The sequence below is a fragment of the Danio rerio genome, chromosome 17, assembly GCF_049306965.1.
Source record: "Danio rerio strain Tuebingen ecotype United States chromosome 17, GRCz12tu, whole genome shotgun sequence".
Taxonomy (NCBI): Eukaryota; Metazoa; Chordata; class Actinopteri; order Cypriniformes; family Danionidae; genus Danio; species Danio rerio.
In genome coordinates this window covers 9,610,010-9,630,726 of record NC_133192.1, presented here as the reverse complement: position 1 = coordinate 9,630,726, position 20,717 = coordinate 9,610,010, and the positions used below count along the sequence as shown (strand labels likewise).

General features: G+C 36.9%; 1 protein-coding gene across 12 annotated transcripts in view; it reads right to left on the bottom strand.

Annotated features, from left to right (window-relative positions):
* The window catches only part of cdc42bpaa (CDC42 binding protein kinase alpha (DMPK-like) a), a 171,518-nt gene that overhangs the window by 10,986 nt on the left and 139,815 nt on the right, over positions 1-20,717 (bottom strand). For 7 of the 12 annotated variants that reach the window (XM_073928165.1, XM_073928166.1, XM_073928167.1 and 4 more), the window contains 7 exons: positions 19,154-19,753; positions 15,982-16,079; positions 15,749-15,833; positions 11,772-11,895; positions 9,285-9,402; positions 2,747-2,864; positions 1,565-1,725 (listed from right to left, as the gene is read on the bottom strand). In XM_073928165.1, coding sequence (XP_073784266.1) covers positions 1,565-1,725; positions 2,747-2,864; positions 9,285-9,402; positions 11,772-11,895; positions 15,749-15,833; positions 15,982-16,079; positions 19,154-19,753 — 1,304 coding nt within the window. Of the gene's footprint in view, positions 1-1,564; positions 1,726-2,746; positions 2,865-6,262; positions 6,446-9,284; positions 9,403-11,771; positions 11,896-15,748; positions 15,834-15,981; positions 16,080-19,153; positions 19,754-20,717 lie in introns of all 12 variants that reach the window. The other 5 variants (XM_073928157.1, XM_073928158.1, XM_073928159.1 and 2 more) reach the window with 1 other exon arrangement.

Here is a 20,717-nt window from a genome sequence, read left to right as displayed (position 1 = left end):
CATGAGACCGGTGTAGGTTCACACCTCTTATTCCCACATGACATTACGTATCTTCATAGAGCACTGCATTTTTAGCCAGAAAAAATAAAAGTCTGATTTTCAAATATTATGATTTCGAAATAAATTTTGTTTCAACTCAGAGCTGGGGTCTGTTCTTCGTACCTCGCTTAAATGATCTAAGACAGGGGTTCTCAACCTTTTTAACTTCAGGGCCCACTTCTTTCTCCAATTAATTTCTGAGGGCCCACCGGTCTGACACTTTCTTAAAAATGTTTGTATGAAATGCTCATTTAAACTTTTATTTATTAAAAAAAGAAGAAGAAATACGCTGATATATATATATATCAGCATTTATATTTATATAAAATATATATATATATTAAAAAAAAAATATATATATATATATATATAAATATATAAAATATATATATTATCAGCATTTTATAAAAAAATATTTAAATCTTTATTTATTAAAAATAAATAAATAATAATAATATAATAATAATAAATTATATATAAAACTAATTATATACATTATATAAAAGTGTCAGTCTGATGGCGGTTGAGTTTGCAGCTGGATATTATCGGGAGATCACAGACAGAAACAGTGAATAGCTCTGCCAGGCATGTCTAAAGGTCATTTGCAAATTTATTTTACATTCTATGGATCCTCCTGTACAGGCACGCGTTCGTTATATAACACTCACAGGAGATTAATTTGGACAATTAAGTGGATATAATAAATTGTTCACACAAATATACACAAAGAGAGACTTTCACTTCACGCATAGTTTGTGAATGAACAGACTTGTGTGTACTTGTTGCAGATGCAATCATGAGGCTTTTTTTTGCGTCAAGTTTAAAGTAATCAGTCAGAGAACAGGAGAAACTGCATTACTTCGATCATTTTAATATAGCATATTAATAAAGTAACAAAATTGTAGTGTAATATTGAGGGTTACTTTTAAGCTATCTCACAGCACATATGCAGGATGGCTGAGGCCCACTAGTGGGCCACAGACCATCGGTTTAGAATCCCTGATCTAAGATGACTTAGCAGATCCTGAATCTTTTAATCTTGATAACTAATCTCTGGCTACTTTGGTTCTTCAAACAATTTCGTGAATCAAATTAAAACATCTGGATTAACTGATCTGAGATTGCTGTGCGTGTTGTGAAGGACAAATCTATCGAGCCACAAAATCATGATTGGCCCTGAACTTCTGCAGAGCATCAAATCACCTGTCAAAACATGTGCATGACTCCCATAACATAATATTTCTTTTTAAAAAAAATAATAATAATAATAATATTGGCCATGTCTATTATCATACAGAAATTGTCCTAAAGCTGGATCGGTACCTTAAAATAATACTCATTTGTATCTAAAAAGTCCATAATAATATATATTCTTTTTGAAACCTTTATTTCGAAGTGTAGATAAATTATTTTGTTTATAATTTTTTTAAATTACTTAATCCACGTCCAAAGAACAGATCCCTGATTTTGTTTGTTTTTGGTCATAAGTGAATATCTGAAAATAGCAGAAAGTTCAAGCGCTGACCTCTCTGTCGAACTGGGAGAGGGGGGCATCACCACCGCAGTCCATGCCCCCTCCGGATGACAGAGAGCCATCAGATGGTGATGTCATCTGCCGTTTGGTGGAACCATAGTTGCCGACAGAAAAGTCCTGTCTCAGTGCGCTGCCGTTTTGAGAGGAGGAGCCTGGGATGTGGAACACATTTGCATATCATTTGTAAATTCCACAGAAAAAAAAAAAAAAGTAAAATTAACAGCAGAATATTGATTTATTAGTTTGTAATGGGGCGTTCACACTTGTTTAAATAAACAAGACAGATGAACATTTTGAGTTAACTCGCTTCATGAAATTTACTTCACAATAGACACAGATTTGCATCACAGATTTGCATCATGGGTAGTGCTTCTGTCTGCCTGATGACTCTAGAGAGGGTAACTGTGCTTTATGTGCTTTAGGAATGTTAGAAAAATAGCATAGATTTGTTCTGTGCCATGTCTAAGTCCACTTGAAATTTAAGACAGCTTTAAAGTTTGAAAGTTCAAATAAAAGTTTCAAAGTAAGTTTGAAAGTTCAAAAAAAACAAAAAAACAAAGACAGTTTTAAAGTTCAAATAAAAGTTTGAAACTTTTATTTGAACTTTCAAACTTTAAAGCTGTCTTAAATTTCAAGTGGACTTAGACACGGCACAGAACAAATCTATGCTATTTTTCTAACATTCCTAAAGCACATAAAGCACAGTTACCCTCTCTAGAGTCATCAAATTCTGGGACGGGTCATATATATATATATATATATATATATATATATATATATATATATATATATATATATATATATATATATATATATATATATATATATATATATTTTATATATATATATATATATATATATATATATATATATATATATATATATAAAATATATATATATATATATATATATATATATATATATATATATATATATATATATATATATATATATATATATATATATATATATATATATATATATGACCCGTCCCAGAATTTATCTTTTTGGGTCATGTTTCTGTAAAACATGTTATTTGACTTGACTTCTTAATTTTAAATTTTTCTACAAAGTTAATAAATATTCTTCCTTAAAATCCTTAATTTTAGAAATACCTTCTTTCTCATTCATATCCATAACTCTCTGCATGTGAATGGATGTTTGTGCACTCACGTGTGCCAAGGCCGCTACTGGCGCTCATAGATCGGCCCGGTTCAGGCCTGGTCCTGCTGATGGAGGGGATGCTGACAGATGCTCCCAGAACACCGCGGCTCTCCTGAGAGCGCATGTTCTGTACGATACAACACACAATGATCAGAAAACACCTTAGGCTTTTTAATATAATCAAACAATAAATAAAAGCACAACAATGGCACTAAACATGATACAATGACATGATAAACAATATACCGTTGATGGTAAAACTTTTCAACTTTTTGTAAAATTTTTATTCTTTTTCAAATATTTCCCAATTGATGTTAAACAGTATTTTTTTCTTCTAGAGAAAAACAGCCTTTTTTCTTCTTTTTCAATTGTCTACAGAACAAACTACTGTTATAAATTAACTTGCGTTAACCTAGTTAGGCCTTTAAATGTCACTTTAAGCTGAATACTCTTACTCTGAATATTCTTTGTTCTCTATTTCCACCTTGGGGATACTCATCCTGAGGCCTCTAGAGATTGTGCAGCACCATTAATGTGATGCAAGACGTGTGAAGAGATGATGCCAACCATAGAGGACCTCTAGAGTTATCCATAATCCTGGACCAGGCAGTATCCTGAGCAGATGTTGTAGCGGTCATGGAGAATTGGAGAGCATGAGAGTGATTTCTGAAAGACCCCAGTGACCAGAGGTGAAATAGTCGTGGCCAACTGAGCCTGGTTTCTCTCTAGGTTTTTTTTCTTTCCTTTAATCAATTAGTGAAGTTTGTTTCTCACAACTGTCGCCATTGTCTTGCTTGGTTTGGGACTTGTGGAGCTGCGCATCGATGGATTTTGCTCTTCAGTGTTTCAGCAGTGAAAATTAAACCTCACTGAACTGAACCTCAACTCTGAAAACTGGACTGACACAGTTTCAATTTACTAGAACTTCTATGTTAAGCTGCTTTGACACAATCTACATTGTAAAAGCGCTATATGAACAAACATGAATTGAATTGAATACTACTATCTGGCAAAATAAATAGTAAAATAGAAAATATATTGGTTATTAAAAATGAATCACCCAAACTATGGATGTTCCAAAACCGGTACCATGTACAGATTCCTTGTCATAGTGATCAGCCGATATTGAGTACCAATTCTGATGCTTCAAGCTGTATAATGCACGAAGCACTTTTTCCCTCTAAGTACGATACCTAAGTGAAGATCTCTCATTACCTAAGAGAATAAATGAAGGATGTTGCATACAACCCCTTAAACATACCTCTTGCGATCTATTCTCTTGCTCATTCACTCTAGTTGTCATGATCTGCAGGGTTTTTTAACTAATTTGCAGTCATCACAGAGCCGGTATGAATATGTGGGAGACTCGCTGAGCTTCTGGGAGAGGTCATACGGTTTGGTGAGACACTTGATATAGCCGATCCGCTTGTGTCACAGCAGCTTAACACATTGAATATACAATGGTTGCGACAAAGAGACCATCAATCGCATGAGTCACGCCAATAAACTGTAAAAACAGAGGTCACAGCGCATTTGTATGTATTTTAGCTGCTATGCTTTACCTTTTCATGTGTTGTAGCTGCTTTATGTATAACTCGGTGTGCACGTGCATCTTCCTCTGCTTGTAAACTCAAACAAACACTTGCGATCGCTTCATGAGATCAGCCAGATCAGCAAGTACCAATCGAGACATTAAATGGGATTATCGGCCGATACTGACTTCCAAGTCGCACCAACAAACCGTAAAAACGAAGGTCGCACCGCAACTGTATGTATTTTAGCTGCTATTATTTACCTCCTCATGTGTTGTAGCTGCTTTATGTATAACTCGGTGTGCACATGCATCTTCCTCTGTTTGTAAACTCAAACAAACACTTGCGATTGCTACATGAGATCGGCCAAATTAGCAAGTACCGGTCGAGTCATTAAATGGGATTATCGGCCGATACCGACCTCCAAGTCCACCAACAAACCGTAAAAACGAAGGTCGCACCGCATCTGTATGTATTTTAGCTGCTATTATTTACCTCCTCATGTGTTGTAGCTGCTTTATGTATAACTCGGTGTGCACGAGCATCTTCCTCTGCTTGTAAACTCAAACAAACACTTGCGATCGCTTCATGAGATCAGCCATATCAGCAAGTACCAATCGAGTCATTAAATAGGATTATCGGCCGATACCGACCTCCAAGTCATGCCAACAAACCGTAAAAACGAAGGTCGCACCGCATCTGTATGTATTTTAGCTGCTATGCTTTACCTCCTCATGTGTTGTAGCTGCTTTATGTATAACTCGGTGTGCACGTGCATCTTCCTCTGCTTGTAAACTCAAACAAACACTTGCGATTGCTTCATGAGATCAGCCAAATTAGCAAGTACCAATCGAGTCATTAAATGGGATTATCGGCCGATACCGACCTCCAAGTCACACCAACAAACCGTATAAACGAAGGTCGCACCGTATCTGTATGTATCTTAGCTGCTATCATTTACCTCCTCACGTGTTGTAGCTGCTTTATGTATAACTCGGTGTGCACGTGCATCTTCCTCTGCTTGTAAACTCAAACACTTGCGATCGCTTCATGAGATCGGCCAAATTAGCAAGTACTGGTAGAGTCATTAAATGGGATTATCGGCCGATACCGACCTCCAAGTCCGCCAACAAACCGTAAAAACGAAGGTCGCACCGCATCTGTATGTATTTTAGCTGCTATCATTTACCTCCTCACATGTTGTAGCTGCTTTATGTATAACTCGGTGTGCATGTGCATCTTCCTCTGCTTGTAAACTCAAACACTTGCGATCGCTTCATGAGATCGGCCAAATTAGCAAGTACTGGTAGAGTCATTAAATGGGATTATCAGCCGATACCGACCTCCAAGTCCGCCAACAAACCGTAAAAACGAAGGTCGCACCGCATCTGTATGTATTTTAGCTGCTATCATTTACCTCCTCATGTGTTGTAGCTGCTTTATGTATAACTCGGTGTGCACGTGCATCTTCCTCTGCTTGTAAACTCAAACAAACACTTGCGATCGCTTCATGAGATCAGCCAGATCAGCAAGTACCAATCGAGTCATTAAAAGGGATTATCGGCCGATACTTATCACCGCAGATCGATTGGAGCATCCCTAACTAAAACTATTATGTTTAGAAATGTGTTGAATCTCTGTTAAACAGCACTTGGGAAATATATACATTTAGCAGGAGGGCTATTCATTTTGATTTTAACTGCACACACAAATCACAAATGAAAAAAAGTCAAGCAACACTACCTAAAATGCCTTGTTAACTTGTTCTTCGAGCGTTTAAATATAATTTTAATGCTTAAATCTAAAATGAAATAAATAATTGTAGAGATGATACAGCATGCAGAGAAAAGACAGATTGTAAGTCGGGCATAATTGAACTGTGATGCAGCGAGATGGTCTGCGGTGTGAAAGTGAGCTAATGCATGTGGGCATAAACGGATTCTCTTCAGAGGGAGCAGATCGAGTGTTTCTGTGCGTCTCTCTCTGGTCCTACCAGAGAGCAGATGGAGGCAGGGGTCCCGGGGGCGGAGCTGAGGGACAGGGAGTGGGAGGAGATGGGGGAGGAGTCCTGGGACAGGAAGTTGTCCGCAGAGGTGATGGTCATGTGATAGACATGCTCAAAGCTGGTAGGGGTAGAGATGAGGTGCAGACGAGGAGAGGGAAGAGGAGAACCGGGCTACAGCCAGAAAAACCCAAAAGAAGAGGAGAAATGAAAAAATATAGACGCATGCAAAAGTTTACGGTGCAATAATGCTATGAAAAGTGAACATGAAGAGCTGAAGTCATTAAAAAGACGATATGAAAGCAAAATTGGACTTTAAATAGCTGAGTTTATATGGACTAATGATTATGCATTTGTAAAAAAGAGTTATAAACCCAATAGAGGAGGAGAAATGAAAAGTATAGATGCATGCAAAACTTTACTGTGCTATGAAAAGTGAACATAAGGAGCTGAAGTCATTTAAAAAACAATATGAAACCAAAATTGGCCTTGTTTACTTCATAAATAGCTGAGTTTACATGGATTCATGATTAGGGATTTGTAATAAGAGTTATAAACCTAATAGCAGGGGAGAAATGAAAAATATAGATGCATGCAAAAGTTTACTGTGCTGGAATGTTTTGAAAAGTGAACATGAAGAGCCATTGTCAAGTCATTAAAAAGACAATATGAAACCAAAACTGGCCTTATTTACTTTAAAAATAGCTGAGTTTATATGGACTAATGATTATGCGTTTGTTATAAGGGTTATAACCCCAAGAGAGGAGGAGAAATTAAAAATATAGATGCATGTAAAAAGTGAACATGAAGAGCTGAAGTCATTGAAAAGATAATATGAAACTAATATTGGCCTTATTTGCTTCATAAATAGCTGTGTTTACATAGATTGAGGATTGTGCTTTTGTAATAAGACTAACAGCCCATTAATATAAGCAATGTCATGTGTAACCATACGTAGCAATCTGAATGCATTGGTCAAATACTTTTGTTTGTGGAAGTTTAAACAAGTTTAGTGTAATCAACAGGACATGCAAACACTTGATTTTTTGGGGGGATTTCTCAGATTAAAAACTATTTACATTTTGCTGAGTGTGTTTTTGTGCTTATATCTTGAGCTGGTTTAAGTTTGTATGAAATAAATATGAAAAAAACTGATTCACTGAATTATTCAAGTAATTTCTTCTTGACCGATTTGAACAAAGAAATTGTTTTAATAAATGATTTTTTTTTTCAAAAAAAGGCAATAATGTATCTAAAATATATAATTCAATATTTACTTCCTGTTTGTTGAAATTTCATATAATCAATATCGCATTATAGATCATACTTGTATTGTATTCAGAAAAAACAGCACTATTAGTGTTACTTAACTACATAAAATCTTATGCTGTAAACATAAAAAATAAAACGGAGCTCTCAGCATAAATGAGTACACCCCTTTCGTAAATGAATATTACTGTCCATTTCTCAATAGATATAGGCAAAAATTTTTGGTGCATATAAACAAAACAGTTTTAATAAACAGGTATATTCGTTATAATAAGAGTTTGCTTACCAAATGTTTTTAGGAATAGAAAGACAAAACATTTAAAATCAAACGAGTTACTGCAAAAAAAAAAAACTACAAAATTTCAATAAAATAGATAAATCTTTATGTTTATTAAATTTGTATTCAAATTTGTTAATTTGTGTGTGTTATTTTTTGTACTCTGATCTTAAGTTTTTTGTTAGATTAGTTCCAGTTTTGCTTTGGTGCTGACTAATCTAATTTACACTACCTGACAAAAGTCTTGTTGCCTATCCAAATTTTAGGAATGACAAATAATAACTTGTCTTTTAGACGATCATTTGGTATCAGAAGGGCTTATATGAAAGGCAAAGGCCTCTAGATTACACTTATTTTACCAAAAAAAAAATATGATCATGCCTTGATTTTTTTCTTATTTAATTAGGACTGTAAGGTCTGACTTTGTTTAGACAAAAGTCCTCTTACTTAACAGAAATAATGTACAGTATAGAATATAAAGTCATGCTGCAGTGGAGAAAGAGTTAATATTGTGTCTGACTCCCATGAGCTTAGAGGACTGCATCCATACATCTCTGCAATGACTCAAACCACTTATTAATAAAGTCATCTGGAATGGCAAAGAAAGCTTGCTTGCAAGATTTCTTGGATTTATCTTCAGTGCCTCCTCCTCCATCTTACCCCAGACATGCTCAAGTATGGTGACTGGACTGGCCAAGCCTGGAGCACCTTGACCTTCTTTGCTTTCAGGAACTTTGATGTGGAGGCTGAAGTATGAGAAGGAGCGCTATCCTGCTGGAGAATTTGCCCTCTGCTGTGGTTTGTAATGTAATAGGCAGCACAAATGTCTTGATACCTCAGGCTGTTGATGTTGCCATCCACTTTGCAGATCTCTCGCACACCCCATACTGAATATCACCCCAAACCATGATTTTTCCTTCACCAAACTTGACTGCTTTCTTTGAGAATTTTTGGTCCATGTGGGTTCCAGTATGTCTTTTGCAGTATTTGTGATGATTGGGATGCAGTTTAACAGATGATTCATCAGACAAATCAACCTGCTGCCACTTTCCCAAATGATAAACTATCATTTAACTATCACTACTAAGTTATTTTTTGTTGCTCTTATGACTGGGATCGACGACAATACTTTTGTCAGGTGTTGAACATGCATAAACTAATTATTGTAAAGCATCTTATAAACAATATGAATTTAAAAGAGAGATCTGTGAGGGGTGTACTGTGACTCATTTATGTTTATCTTAAATATTTGAGGTATTCTGAAAGATACCATGAAAGTCAAAAGTGGCTTGATGTTGTCTTTTAACCCAGCTCATCTATAAAACTGAAATTACAGCAATAAAAATAATGAAGAAAAGATGGCTCATGCTCATTAAAAACAGCTCCTAGAAACAGATGGCTGGAGGCGTAGAGAAGCAGGAGAAGAAAATGAGAGGTGACGTTCTCCCTGCTGTTTGCTGCTCCTACCATTGGCAGTTCTTTCAGGATCTGGATCCCATCTCCCGGACCCATATGAACCACATGGTTGAAGTTAGTTGGGTTTGAAATCAACTTATTCCTTATTTCTGGGTCTCTCAGCATCTCCCTGAAGAGCACAAAAACAATGCAATGAGACCCAGAACACATAATAATAGTCTCAACACTAAAATACTGCAAACATCAAAATTAGATTACAATTAAAGGCTTTTTTTCACTGTGCTTTAAGGGTTTGAAAATGTTGTCATCACATACTCATCCCCCTGTTGTTCTAAATCTTTAAAGAGATAGTTGAATAAAAATGACAATTCTATCATCATTTGCTCACTGTTCACTAGTTCAAAAAATATTTGAGAGATATCTTCTGTTAATATATAGAAATCTTTTTAATATGCTGGTACCCATTGGCATCCATAGCATTTCATTTCCTACTAAGGAAGTCGATGGGGGCCTTTGTGTTCAAGAAGATATTTTGAAGAATGCTGGAACCTGTGGACTTCCATAGTTGTTGTAATAAAAAATAATATAATGGAAGTGAATAGATTTCATCAATCAGGATTTTTGAAATATTTTCTTTGGTGTTCAACAGAAAAAAGAAACTCATAAAAGTTTTAAGCCAAAAGACGAAGGTCATTTTAATTTTCGCATATCATTAAAATAACAATTGTCCAAACTGATTTAACATACTAACCCTCATGTTGTTCTAAAGGGATAGTTCACCCGATAATGACAATTCTAGCACCATTTACTCACCGTTTACTTGTTCAAAACCTTTTAGAGATACATTTTGTTGTATAATAATGTTTATATTATTAATAGCAAAATAATAAAATAAATTTTAAAAAGTAAATAAAATGTGGTTATAATCAAAAATATACATATATGCAGCCAATAATAGATGAATTTTTTTTTTTTTATTTAGCAAATGTATGCATTTCTTTTTAATTAGTAAATAATATCTTTTCAATTCTGGCTACTTGAATTGATTTCGTGCTACCAAAAACTGAGGAGTGCCAGCCAGAAAGGCTATCAGGGATTTGGAAATTTTGCAAGCCCTGAGTTATGGACATTCAGAAGCAGAGTTTTTGGTGAATAGACTTTCAATGTAGGGAAAGAATTCATACAGTGCATCCAAAATCACATATTTCCCTACAATATAGTGTGAGCCAAGTAGTATTTCTGAATCCATAGTATTCAAAGAACCACATTCTAAAGGTACCCGGAAGATCAACTACTTCTGGCGAGATTCTAAAGTATGCATCTAATTTACACTTTACTATCCCATAAGGCAACAAGAGAATTTATGAATGAGAGTGAAGCACTCTTCTAATGGTGGTGAAGTAAATTCCAAACTAAAATCAAGTACACACACGAGTGGTATCCGATTATGGACACAGTTATATTTTATTAAAGCCTCCAAGTGTTCTGAAGATAAACACAAGTCTTATGAGCTGAGATTAGCATGATAATTAAGTAAATGATGACAATTTGGGATGAACTAACCTTTAATTCTGGATTCTCGAACAACAAATCTAACAACTTTTTTACTTCCTTAAATATTTTGTAACACTTTACAATGTTATCATTTCATGCTAGTTAATGCATTTACTAACATTATCAAATAATAAACAATACATTTATAACTGCTTATGTTCATATTTGTTAACATTATTTGCACATTCTTAGTTCATGTTGGGGGGTCTCTCCACACCACCGTGCAGCATCCACTTGGATGATGCAATGGCAGCCACAGGAAAACGGCATTAGTGCACTCACCACACATCAGCACTTTCTGTAGAGTGGAGAGACAGTGAAAGCCATGATCGGTAAGGGCCAATGGAGGGATTTTGTCCAGGACTACTCAGCATTTTAATGACCACAGAAAGTCAGGACCTCAGTTTAACGTCTCACTCGAAAAACAGTGCTCACTGACAGTACAGTGTCCCCTTTACTTTACTGGGGCATTTGAACTCACACAAAGCACAGGTTGAGCGCCCCTGTCGGCCGCTCTAACACCACCTACAACAGCAACCTAGTTTTTCCATGTGGTCTCCCATCCAGGTACTGACCAGGCTCAGGCCTGCTAAGCTTCAGTGAGTAATCGGTCTTGGGCTGCAGGGTGACATAGCTGTGGCACAACATTAACTTACATTAACTACTGAAACCTTATTGTAAAGTGTGACCCAATATTCAAATGTTTTTCACAAAAGTGTTCACATGCTGTTTGGGTTGCAGAAAGTTGTCAAAATTTAAAACAGCCATCATAAATATGACCTCACGAATATATGCAAATAACAATATCTAACCAGGTTTTGAAATCATCAAACCTAGAATAAATGTATGAACTAAATACAATAATTAAGGATCCATTCCAGATATGAAACGAATAGCATTTTCTCAGTGTTTAATATGGCTCAAATGTACAATATTAGAAGTGAAAAGCTCATTATGGTTGTAGTTGTGAGGTTTGAGCATCACCTCCTCTGCAGAACTCTCTCCTCCTCCGGTATGCGGAAAGAAAAGCGGCGTTTGCTCGCCGTACTGCGCACCATCTGTTTGCGACTGTTGTCAGATGTCTCTGGCACCACCAGCTCATCTCCCTCTGCACATCATTACACAGTACACAAAGCATTACACACATTACACAACACATTAAACAGCATGAAAAGACAGAACAACAAGCTACTCCATTAGGAAGTACAACTGAGCTGCGTTATACATGGGTGAGTTTACAAAACGATTCAATAGATTCTTATAACAATATTTGACCCTTTCTGTTTTTAATAAATGTATTTAAAAGGGTACTTGAACCAAAATATATTCAGCCTTCACTTGTTTAAAATCAATTTGATGTTCTTTTTTCTGTTGAACACAAAAGAAGATATTTTGAAGAATGCTGGTTGCTGGAATCCATTAGCTGCATCTCATTTCAGAGGCTGCATACTCCGAAGGATGCAGACTTCAAAGGTGAGTACTACGAAATTCACAGAGACCCAACCGAGTGTTTTGAAATGAGACGATCTAGCCTACAAAGGACAGATCTCATCACCTAGCACTCGTAACAGCTGCTGTTAATAAGCGCTAAAAAATTTGTATTGACTTTTTTCAAAGTGATTTTAAAACTTATTTTAAGCGATCTAAAGGCAAAACAAGGTTTATTAAAGCTGGAAATATATTTCCTTTGATCCATGCATGTACACATAAACATGTAAACTGTCTATAAAATCACTCTTTCGTGGGACATGTCAAACCCTTTTAGTTTTTTAACATGTGTTTACAAATCCATGTAAAATAAACCTAATTCATACATTTAATCCTTAAAATGTTTTCTTTTAAAAGTGTCCTGCCGTTTTCATCGCGCAATAAATCTCGGTACGTTCGAGGCCACGAAGAACCCACCGGTTGTGTCCTTCATTACCTGGGAAACTAAGGAAGCATTTAGAGGCTGCGTTTGAAGGAGCCTTCAAATTTTTTTGAAATGAGACAGATTTGACGCAGCACACTTCGAATGCATCATCTGGAGGATGCAGCCTTTGAAATGAGACACAGCTATTGACTTCAACAGTTGTTGTAATTTTAAAAAATGCTATGGAAGTCAATAAGTTCCACCAAAGAGCTTAGAATGACCAAGAGGCGACACTCAATAGACATTCAACAGCTGTTGCAACAGCAGCGTCAAGCAACAGCCCCGGATTCCGCCATTTGGAAGTAAAAGAGGTCGGCTGTCTGGATCTTATTGCTATCGTGATGGCAAGCAGCTGCTTTGTTTTTTTATTTATTTATTTAAAAAGTGCATTTAAGCTGAGATACAAGATACTGTTGTTCTATTGCAGTGGATCTCAAAGTGGGGGTCGGGACCCACCGAGGGGTCGCGGGGCAATGAAGGGGGGTCGCCTGGTGATTTCCAAAAATCTATTTATTTTTATTAAACCATAAGAATTAACATATTTTATCCATAACTATACTGAAAATAAAAATAGTCATTTATAGTTACTATATACTATATAGTTACTATAGTAGCTTATAGTTACTAGTTCTATTGGATTGCGACCCCTGGGGTAATTACATTATATTAAGGCAGCAATAGCGTCGGATGCATTTTGATTTTATAACATCAGGTTATACTTTCTGGCACATTTAAAGCACTGACACAAATTTAATTGGTGTGTCTGCGTCATTGCATGCAAGGTTTCTGTATTTATAACCACCTCAGAGGATATTGGGGGTCGCGAGTCACTGGCATTGTTTTTTTGGGGGTCGCGGGCTGAAAAGTTTGGGAACCCCTGTTCTATTGGAATTTTCATTCCAAAATGCCCGCTGCGCCATCTAGTGGCTGTTTCCCAAATCGCACTAGAGTGTCACTTCTTGTTCATTCTAAAGGCTGATTTATACTTCTGCGTCAAACACCGGCGTATGCTACAGCGCTGACGCATAGCCCATCGCCGTGGCCGTCACTGACGTGCACCTCTCAAAAATTGTAACTACACGTCGCCACAACGCGTAGCGCAAGCTCTGTGATTGATCGGCTTGATAGCGCCGACGAGTCTGGGCGGGACCGAGAGCCGCGCGAACGGCGTGAGCGATTGTTTACAAGTGTGGAGTCCCGTGGAGGAGCTCCGGACGGATTTTGTTCTGTGTTTACCTCATGGTTAAAGTTGTTGCACGTCCGCCGGTTCCTGCCTCAAAATGAGCGAGTTTGAGTCACTTGTACATCCAGGAAGTGTTCAGAAAAGCAAAACAGAAGCGAAGAAACTCGACACAGAGGAACATTTACACCTCACTTCCCACTAGCGTTTCGGAAGTGTTAATGTAGACCAACAGAGACAGCGCGCAGAAGTATAAATGCACAGCTGCGAGCGTTGCCTGCGCCGTGAGTTGCGCCAGTCACTTGACGCAGAAGTATAAACCAGGCTTAAGCTCTTTGGTTCCACCGACCAGGATTATTCACAATATTTTCTTCTGTGTTCAACAGAAAAAAGAAACTCAGAAAAGTTTAAAGCCATGTGAGATAGGTACTTTTAATTTTCAGATATCATTAAGAAACAATGAATAATTTATACTCGATTAAATTGTTTTGCCGTTAAATCAAGCGGCAACATCCTGCTCTCCCTCGTGAAGCTAATACAGAAGTAACTGAAACTGCAATTCATCGAGATTCCACTAGGTCTGGCTCCAAATAAGAGCACATTTTTTTTGTTTTGTTTTATGTGGCTTTACACAGTTTACTGTCTGTTGGAATTATTACTTTTTACAATGATCAGATGATATGGCATGTTGTGCACTTAATTGTGATCACAAACCGTTTAAGTTGCCACCATTTCCCAAGTAAGTGAAATTCTTACATACCATATGTATAAATGTATTTGTTATATTTAAGATAATTTATCATTTTTATTTTTATTTAGACCTGTAAAGCACTCCAGAATCTGACAGACTGATCAGCTGAAGGCTTTACAACTGTCGTCTGAAACACTGGCATTCAGTGTTATGCCTGGATTTCATCAATAGCCTTGCATTTACTAACACAGACTATATTTGTAGTATTTGGAAGTAATTAGCATTTTACTCCTATACAAAAACTTCATAAAAACAATGCTTAGTGGCTCGATCTATTACAGCAGGGTTTTTACAAGACTAAACACTTTAATGATATAGTGTACAACCAAGCACATGTGGTCAGAACACAAACGAGTCACAGGTAGTTAAGTATTAAACGTTTTTCCCAAAGAAATGCCTGTTTAAGCAAAATGCTAGCAGGTATCTGTAGCTCGGCTCATGTTCCGCCTCTTTGCCCTTTTTTTGGTTACCCCCAGTTGGCGTGATGGTTGGCCATGCTCACTTGTAGCTTAATTAGTGCTTTTCAGAAACCTATGAGTGACGTCACTGATACTACACCCATGTTTTTTAGCCTTTGAGTTTAATCACCAACATTAAAGGGGACCTATTATGCAAAAATAACTTTTATAAGGGGTTTAAACACATTGTGTGGCAACTTTGTACATGTTATCAGAGGGCTTGAGCCCTGCCCATTAGTGACGATCTTCCTCTCAGTAGCATAATAGGTTTCTTTTTGAATCTGCCACTATGCTGACACAGTCATTTGTAGCTCGACCAACTCATTTGAATCACTAAAATGGCACAATTAAAACCTAAAAGGTTAGTTTCAAAGAATTATAAAACATTATTTGTGGATTATTTTTAGCTGAAACTTCACATTAACACATTAAGAACACCAAATACTTATTTTCTTATTTCTTATCAAGCAAAAATGGGCATAACAGGGCCCCTTTAAACGAAAACATGACTAACTTTTGTGCTAATAATCAAAATGCATTTGCTTTCACCACCTCTGAAACAACTTTGCTTCTTTTATCATATATTTGCTGCTGAATATTCATAAGTACAGGGCTAGGAATACTGAATATGTGTTGGAGCAGCAGGAGGGAGCATCTGACCTGCTGTCTTGTTCTTGAAGTAGATGAGCCGTACAGTCTCCAGCCCCAGCAGGTTTAGAGAGCCATCAGAGTTCAGTGGATGGACCTGCAATGAAGGAGACACACAGCTCATTAACACTCCGCACTTCTTCTCCTACTATTCTCAATTTCATGTCTAGATGAGAAACTCTCTTTGGAACGTGTCTGCATTTGTGTGTTTTTTTCTTTGCTCATAAGGAAAAATAAAAATGTACCTTTTTCAAAGGAATTGTTTGAATCCACTCCATAGTGTTGACATCAAATACATCTACCGCATTCTCACTGTACACTGACAGATAAGGTGCATTATAACCTGCAAGACATAAGCACAATTTTTAAAGGACTTGTGTGGGAATATGTGTAAGGAACAGAAACCTGACCTTTACAAACTAAACTGACAATATACATGGTTTCCGCTACATTCATTCTTCCATGTGCCACACCAGAATTGATCCCGCTACGGCTACATTACAGCTTTTCATTCAAAACATTCAGTCGTGTTTTTTTTTTTTTTTAATAGCGGGTGATAATCGCACCAAAACGTATTAAAAGGTAAGTGAATTATAACAACGCAAACTTTTCTGTAACCGTAGTAGTGCTGTGCGTTATTTGTTTAACCCTTTAAGTTCACATGCTGATGACTGGCAGACAGGTGTGTGATGCCAGCAAACACGACGTATAGCCGTTTCACTTTACATCAGGACGCATTAATGCCGCTCTGTAGGTCTATTGAAGACATTCATAAATATTCCTAGCAAATCTAATAAATGTTGGAGACATACTTGTTACATAAAAGCATTAAATCACACTTCAGCAGCGTTTATTTGAGCGCGCACAAGAAGATCTGAGCTTGAGCAGTGTATATTTGAGAGGAAATCGGCGCGCAAGCAAAGAGATCCGCATGCTGTAGGCCAGGGTAATATATATATATACAGTATATATAAAGACACAGACAGATGTCAGACTGTTAACTCAATTTTATCATCATTTGCATGAAAGTGCAATTATTTAAAAAAAAATAATAACAAGTATTTTAATATAACGTTTTTGAAACTAGGATGATGGTTCAATATGAATAGAACAGATCCAAGAACTGTCCATCCCAGTCAAAACAGTCGAAGTTTAGTGGGTCTCATGCTGTCATTAGCCAAAATATCTTGACAAACCACACATAAAGGTAGTGGTTCATCAGCTGGTCCTGTCCACATAAATCCTAAACTCAAATACTGATCATCATATCGTCGTCTTTTGGGTTTAAGCCCTGAACTTGAAGGCTTTTGTGGCGAGGGGGCGTGGCCGAGAGCCGTGGGAACGGAGTGAGGCCACCGCGTAAGTGGATACACCTGCGGTGCGCACCTGCCTCGGATCCCACGGAAGGAGTTCTGGATCATAAAAGGAGGAACGTGGGCAGAGGAAGCCGAGAGAGGACCAGGCCCAGACATGTTTTACTTTTGCTTTCAGTTTGACGGCAGTCTCCGTGAGGAGCTGCCGTGCGTTTGTTTTGGTTTAGACGGCAGCCTCCATGAGGAGCTGTCGTCACTGTTATTAATAAATCATTTTAAAACTGCGTCGGTTCACCGCCTCCTTCCCTGCGGCCAAAGGGCCTTGAACTTCATTACAGCTTTGAATCGGGGGGAAGAGGGGGGGGGGGGTCTCAGAAACCGACCCATTGTATTAGCAGGCATATACCTGTATTGGCGGGCTTGCCAAACAGAAGCGAATTCACAGCTATGGCCTTCTGGGTAAAAAAGGTTTTCTTATATTTGACGTATTATTTTTTTTTTTTGCTTTGTTTAATTAAAACGTTTAAATATAATAAAAATACATATAATAATTAAACTTCATAATTATATTTTTATTATAATATATTTTTTCCCGCGCCTCCCCTGACATGCTCTGGTGCCCCCCAGGGGAGGCGCGCCTCACACTTTGAAAACCTCTGCTGTAGGCTATTACATAAATGCGATCTCGACTTGTAATACTCCGCTTACGACATTTGTCATTAAAAAAAACCGCCACAGGAAGTTGGTAGATCTGTGTAAAAAAAGGCCTGTTGCCACAGCTGGAAAAAAAAAAAACCTAGACAAAACACAGCTTAAGTAAAAAAAATTGCTTAAGGGGGCTAAAAATATTGCCTTTGAAACGGTTTCATGTATATATAAGATGTATATAAAATGTATATGTAAATATATATATATATATATATATATATATATATATATATTAGGGGTGTAATGGATCACGGTTGATCCGTGATTTGCACGGATCACAACCCATGGTTCAGAACACACGTGACCCACGGATTAGGCTAATTTATATACTTTTATGCAGATTAATCCTAAATTTGTAACTATCGCAGAGAGATCTTCCTAATGTCATTCAAATCACATATATGAAAGTTTTTAGGCTTTCCTGTAAAATACAATACCGGAAGTAGTTGTGGTAGGTTATTCAGGGTTTTGTGGGTTTCTTGGGTTATTAAAAGTATTTTCTGTCCCTGCTTGTTTAGCCTGCATAAATACATTTAATGTGAGCTGCACGATTAATCATTAAAAGATCGGGATCTCAACATCCACGCAACATAAATTATAAATGATGGTGATTTGCATATGTTTATTGATCCTTTGAATTTCTGCATTTAGAGCTGTTTAAAAAAACCCTGCAAAAACTTATTTATTAATTTGAAAAAGTTACAAAACTGTAAAATAGCACAGAAGTACTGGGATAAAAGTTTATAGTTAAGATACAACCACTGATGTTTATGGTAAAGATTAAAATCATCACCAAATGCATTTAACTTGACTCTCAAACCACAAAGTTGTAGGCAGCAATTACATAATTTAACCAATAGGTGGTGACAACCAGCCATCAAAATTATGCCACTGAATAATTCTTTAAAAATGACACATCTAGCAATGAAACATGAAGTTCAATGAGTAAATAACTGAATCATTTATGAAAATGAGACTAAATATAAATATAGGTTGTACAAATTATAATGTTTTAATTTGTCGGCAACAGTACAGAATATTTTACAATTTATTTTTATTCAGCTGATTAATTTATCATTTTATTTTTTATTGAATTACAGTTTCTAAATTCTGTTTGTTAAATCAAAATAATAAATAAAAAGTAAATTACATTTGTCTACTCCCCTTTTTGGCTGATCTGAAAAATGGTCCGATTTGTGACTAAAAAACCCTAATGTCATCTGAAGGGTTAGATTTGTGACCTGTTACACCCCTAATAGGCAAGTTATATAAAAATGTATTATTAAAAATATATACATAATAAAAAAGCTTGAAAAATTCCACATCGATATAGAAGGGCTAATAATCTTGTTTTTAACTGTACACACACACACAAAACAGCAAAAACATCACTTACGACATGCAGTTGGTGTCGCCGGCCACATCAGCTCCTGCTGTCGTGACCGTCTGCCTTGATAGTCCACATATATGCCTATACTGCTAAAACACAAGAGCAGCTCTTTACTGGAGATCTCCACAGCACACAGAGAGTCAAGCCCGAGCTGCTCAATGAAGCCCAGCGTGTGATCATCAGGATGGAGGAGGCTGCTGGTGCCTCCATCGCCCTGAAGACTGTAGCGCAAAAACCCAGACTGAAAACCAACGCAAAGCTTCTCGCCCTGGAGCCCCATCCACTGCACGCTTCCCGGGACCAGGATTTCCCGCAGCTTCCGATGACGCGCTTTGCTTTTGTTGAGCTCGTAGACGATCACCTTGTCGGGTTTCTTCATGGCCACAAAGAGACAGGTGAGAGATCCGTGTCTAATTGTGCCAGAAAGGAGAGTTTGGCAGCCTTTGGTTTCGGCTATCTTGTAGGATTCGACATCGCGATCATCCAGTGCCGTCATTGGGTATAAGCGCACGTGGCCATTTCGGCCGGATATCACAGCAATCAACTGCTCTGATGGGATCAGTTCGATTTGATGAACCTTTTTGTTGTCCCCTACTTTGATAATTTCTGCAAAAAGGAAAATATAAACAATGAGAGGCTTTGTATTACTGGGTTATTATACTTTTTTAAATTTAAGCACTTCTCAAACACTTTCCAGATGCATTTTCCAATTTTACAAATGTGGCATATTTACATCCATATTCACATAATATCAGATGTTATAGTATTCTGTGGCAGTATAGTATAGTATAGTATAATATAGTATAGTACAGGGGTTCTCAAACTCGGTCCTGAAGGTCTGGTGTCCTGCAGATTTGAGCTCCAACTTGCCCCAACACACATGCAAGGATGTTTCTAGAAAGCCTGGTAAGAGCTTGATTAGCTAGCCCAGGTATGTCTGGCTGAATCTGCATGACACCGGACCTCCAGGACCAAGATTGAGAACCTCTGGTACAGTATAGTATAGTATAACATAGCATAGCATATTATGGTATAGCGTAGTATGGTATAGTATAATATAGTATAGCATAATACAGAATAGGATAGTATAGTATAGTATAACATAGTATAGTATAGCATAGTATAGTATAGCGTATTATAACGGTATAGTATAACATAGCATAGTATAGTATAGCATAACGTAGCATAGTATAGTACAGTATAGCATTGTACTGTATAGTATAGTATAACATAGCACAGTATAGTATAGAACAGTATAGTATAACATAGTATAGCATATAACACTGAATTACTGTCATTTACTCTATTAGATGTAGAATTTAATAATATTAAAGGTTAAACAGTCAGACACATTTCTAAACATAATAGTTTACTAACTATTTTCTAATAACTGATAACAGGGTTGTCATTGGGAACAAGCACACGTGGCCATTTCATCAACTGTTTTGACGGTATCAGTTCGATTTGATGGACCCCTTTGTTGTCCCCTACTATGATCCATTCTTCAAAGAAGAAAATGTAAACTATGAGAGGCTTTGTATTAAAGGGTTATTGCACATTTTTACAAATT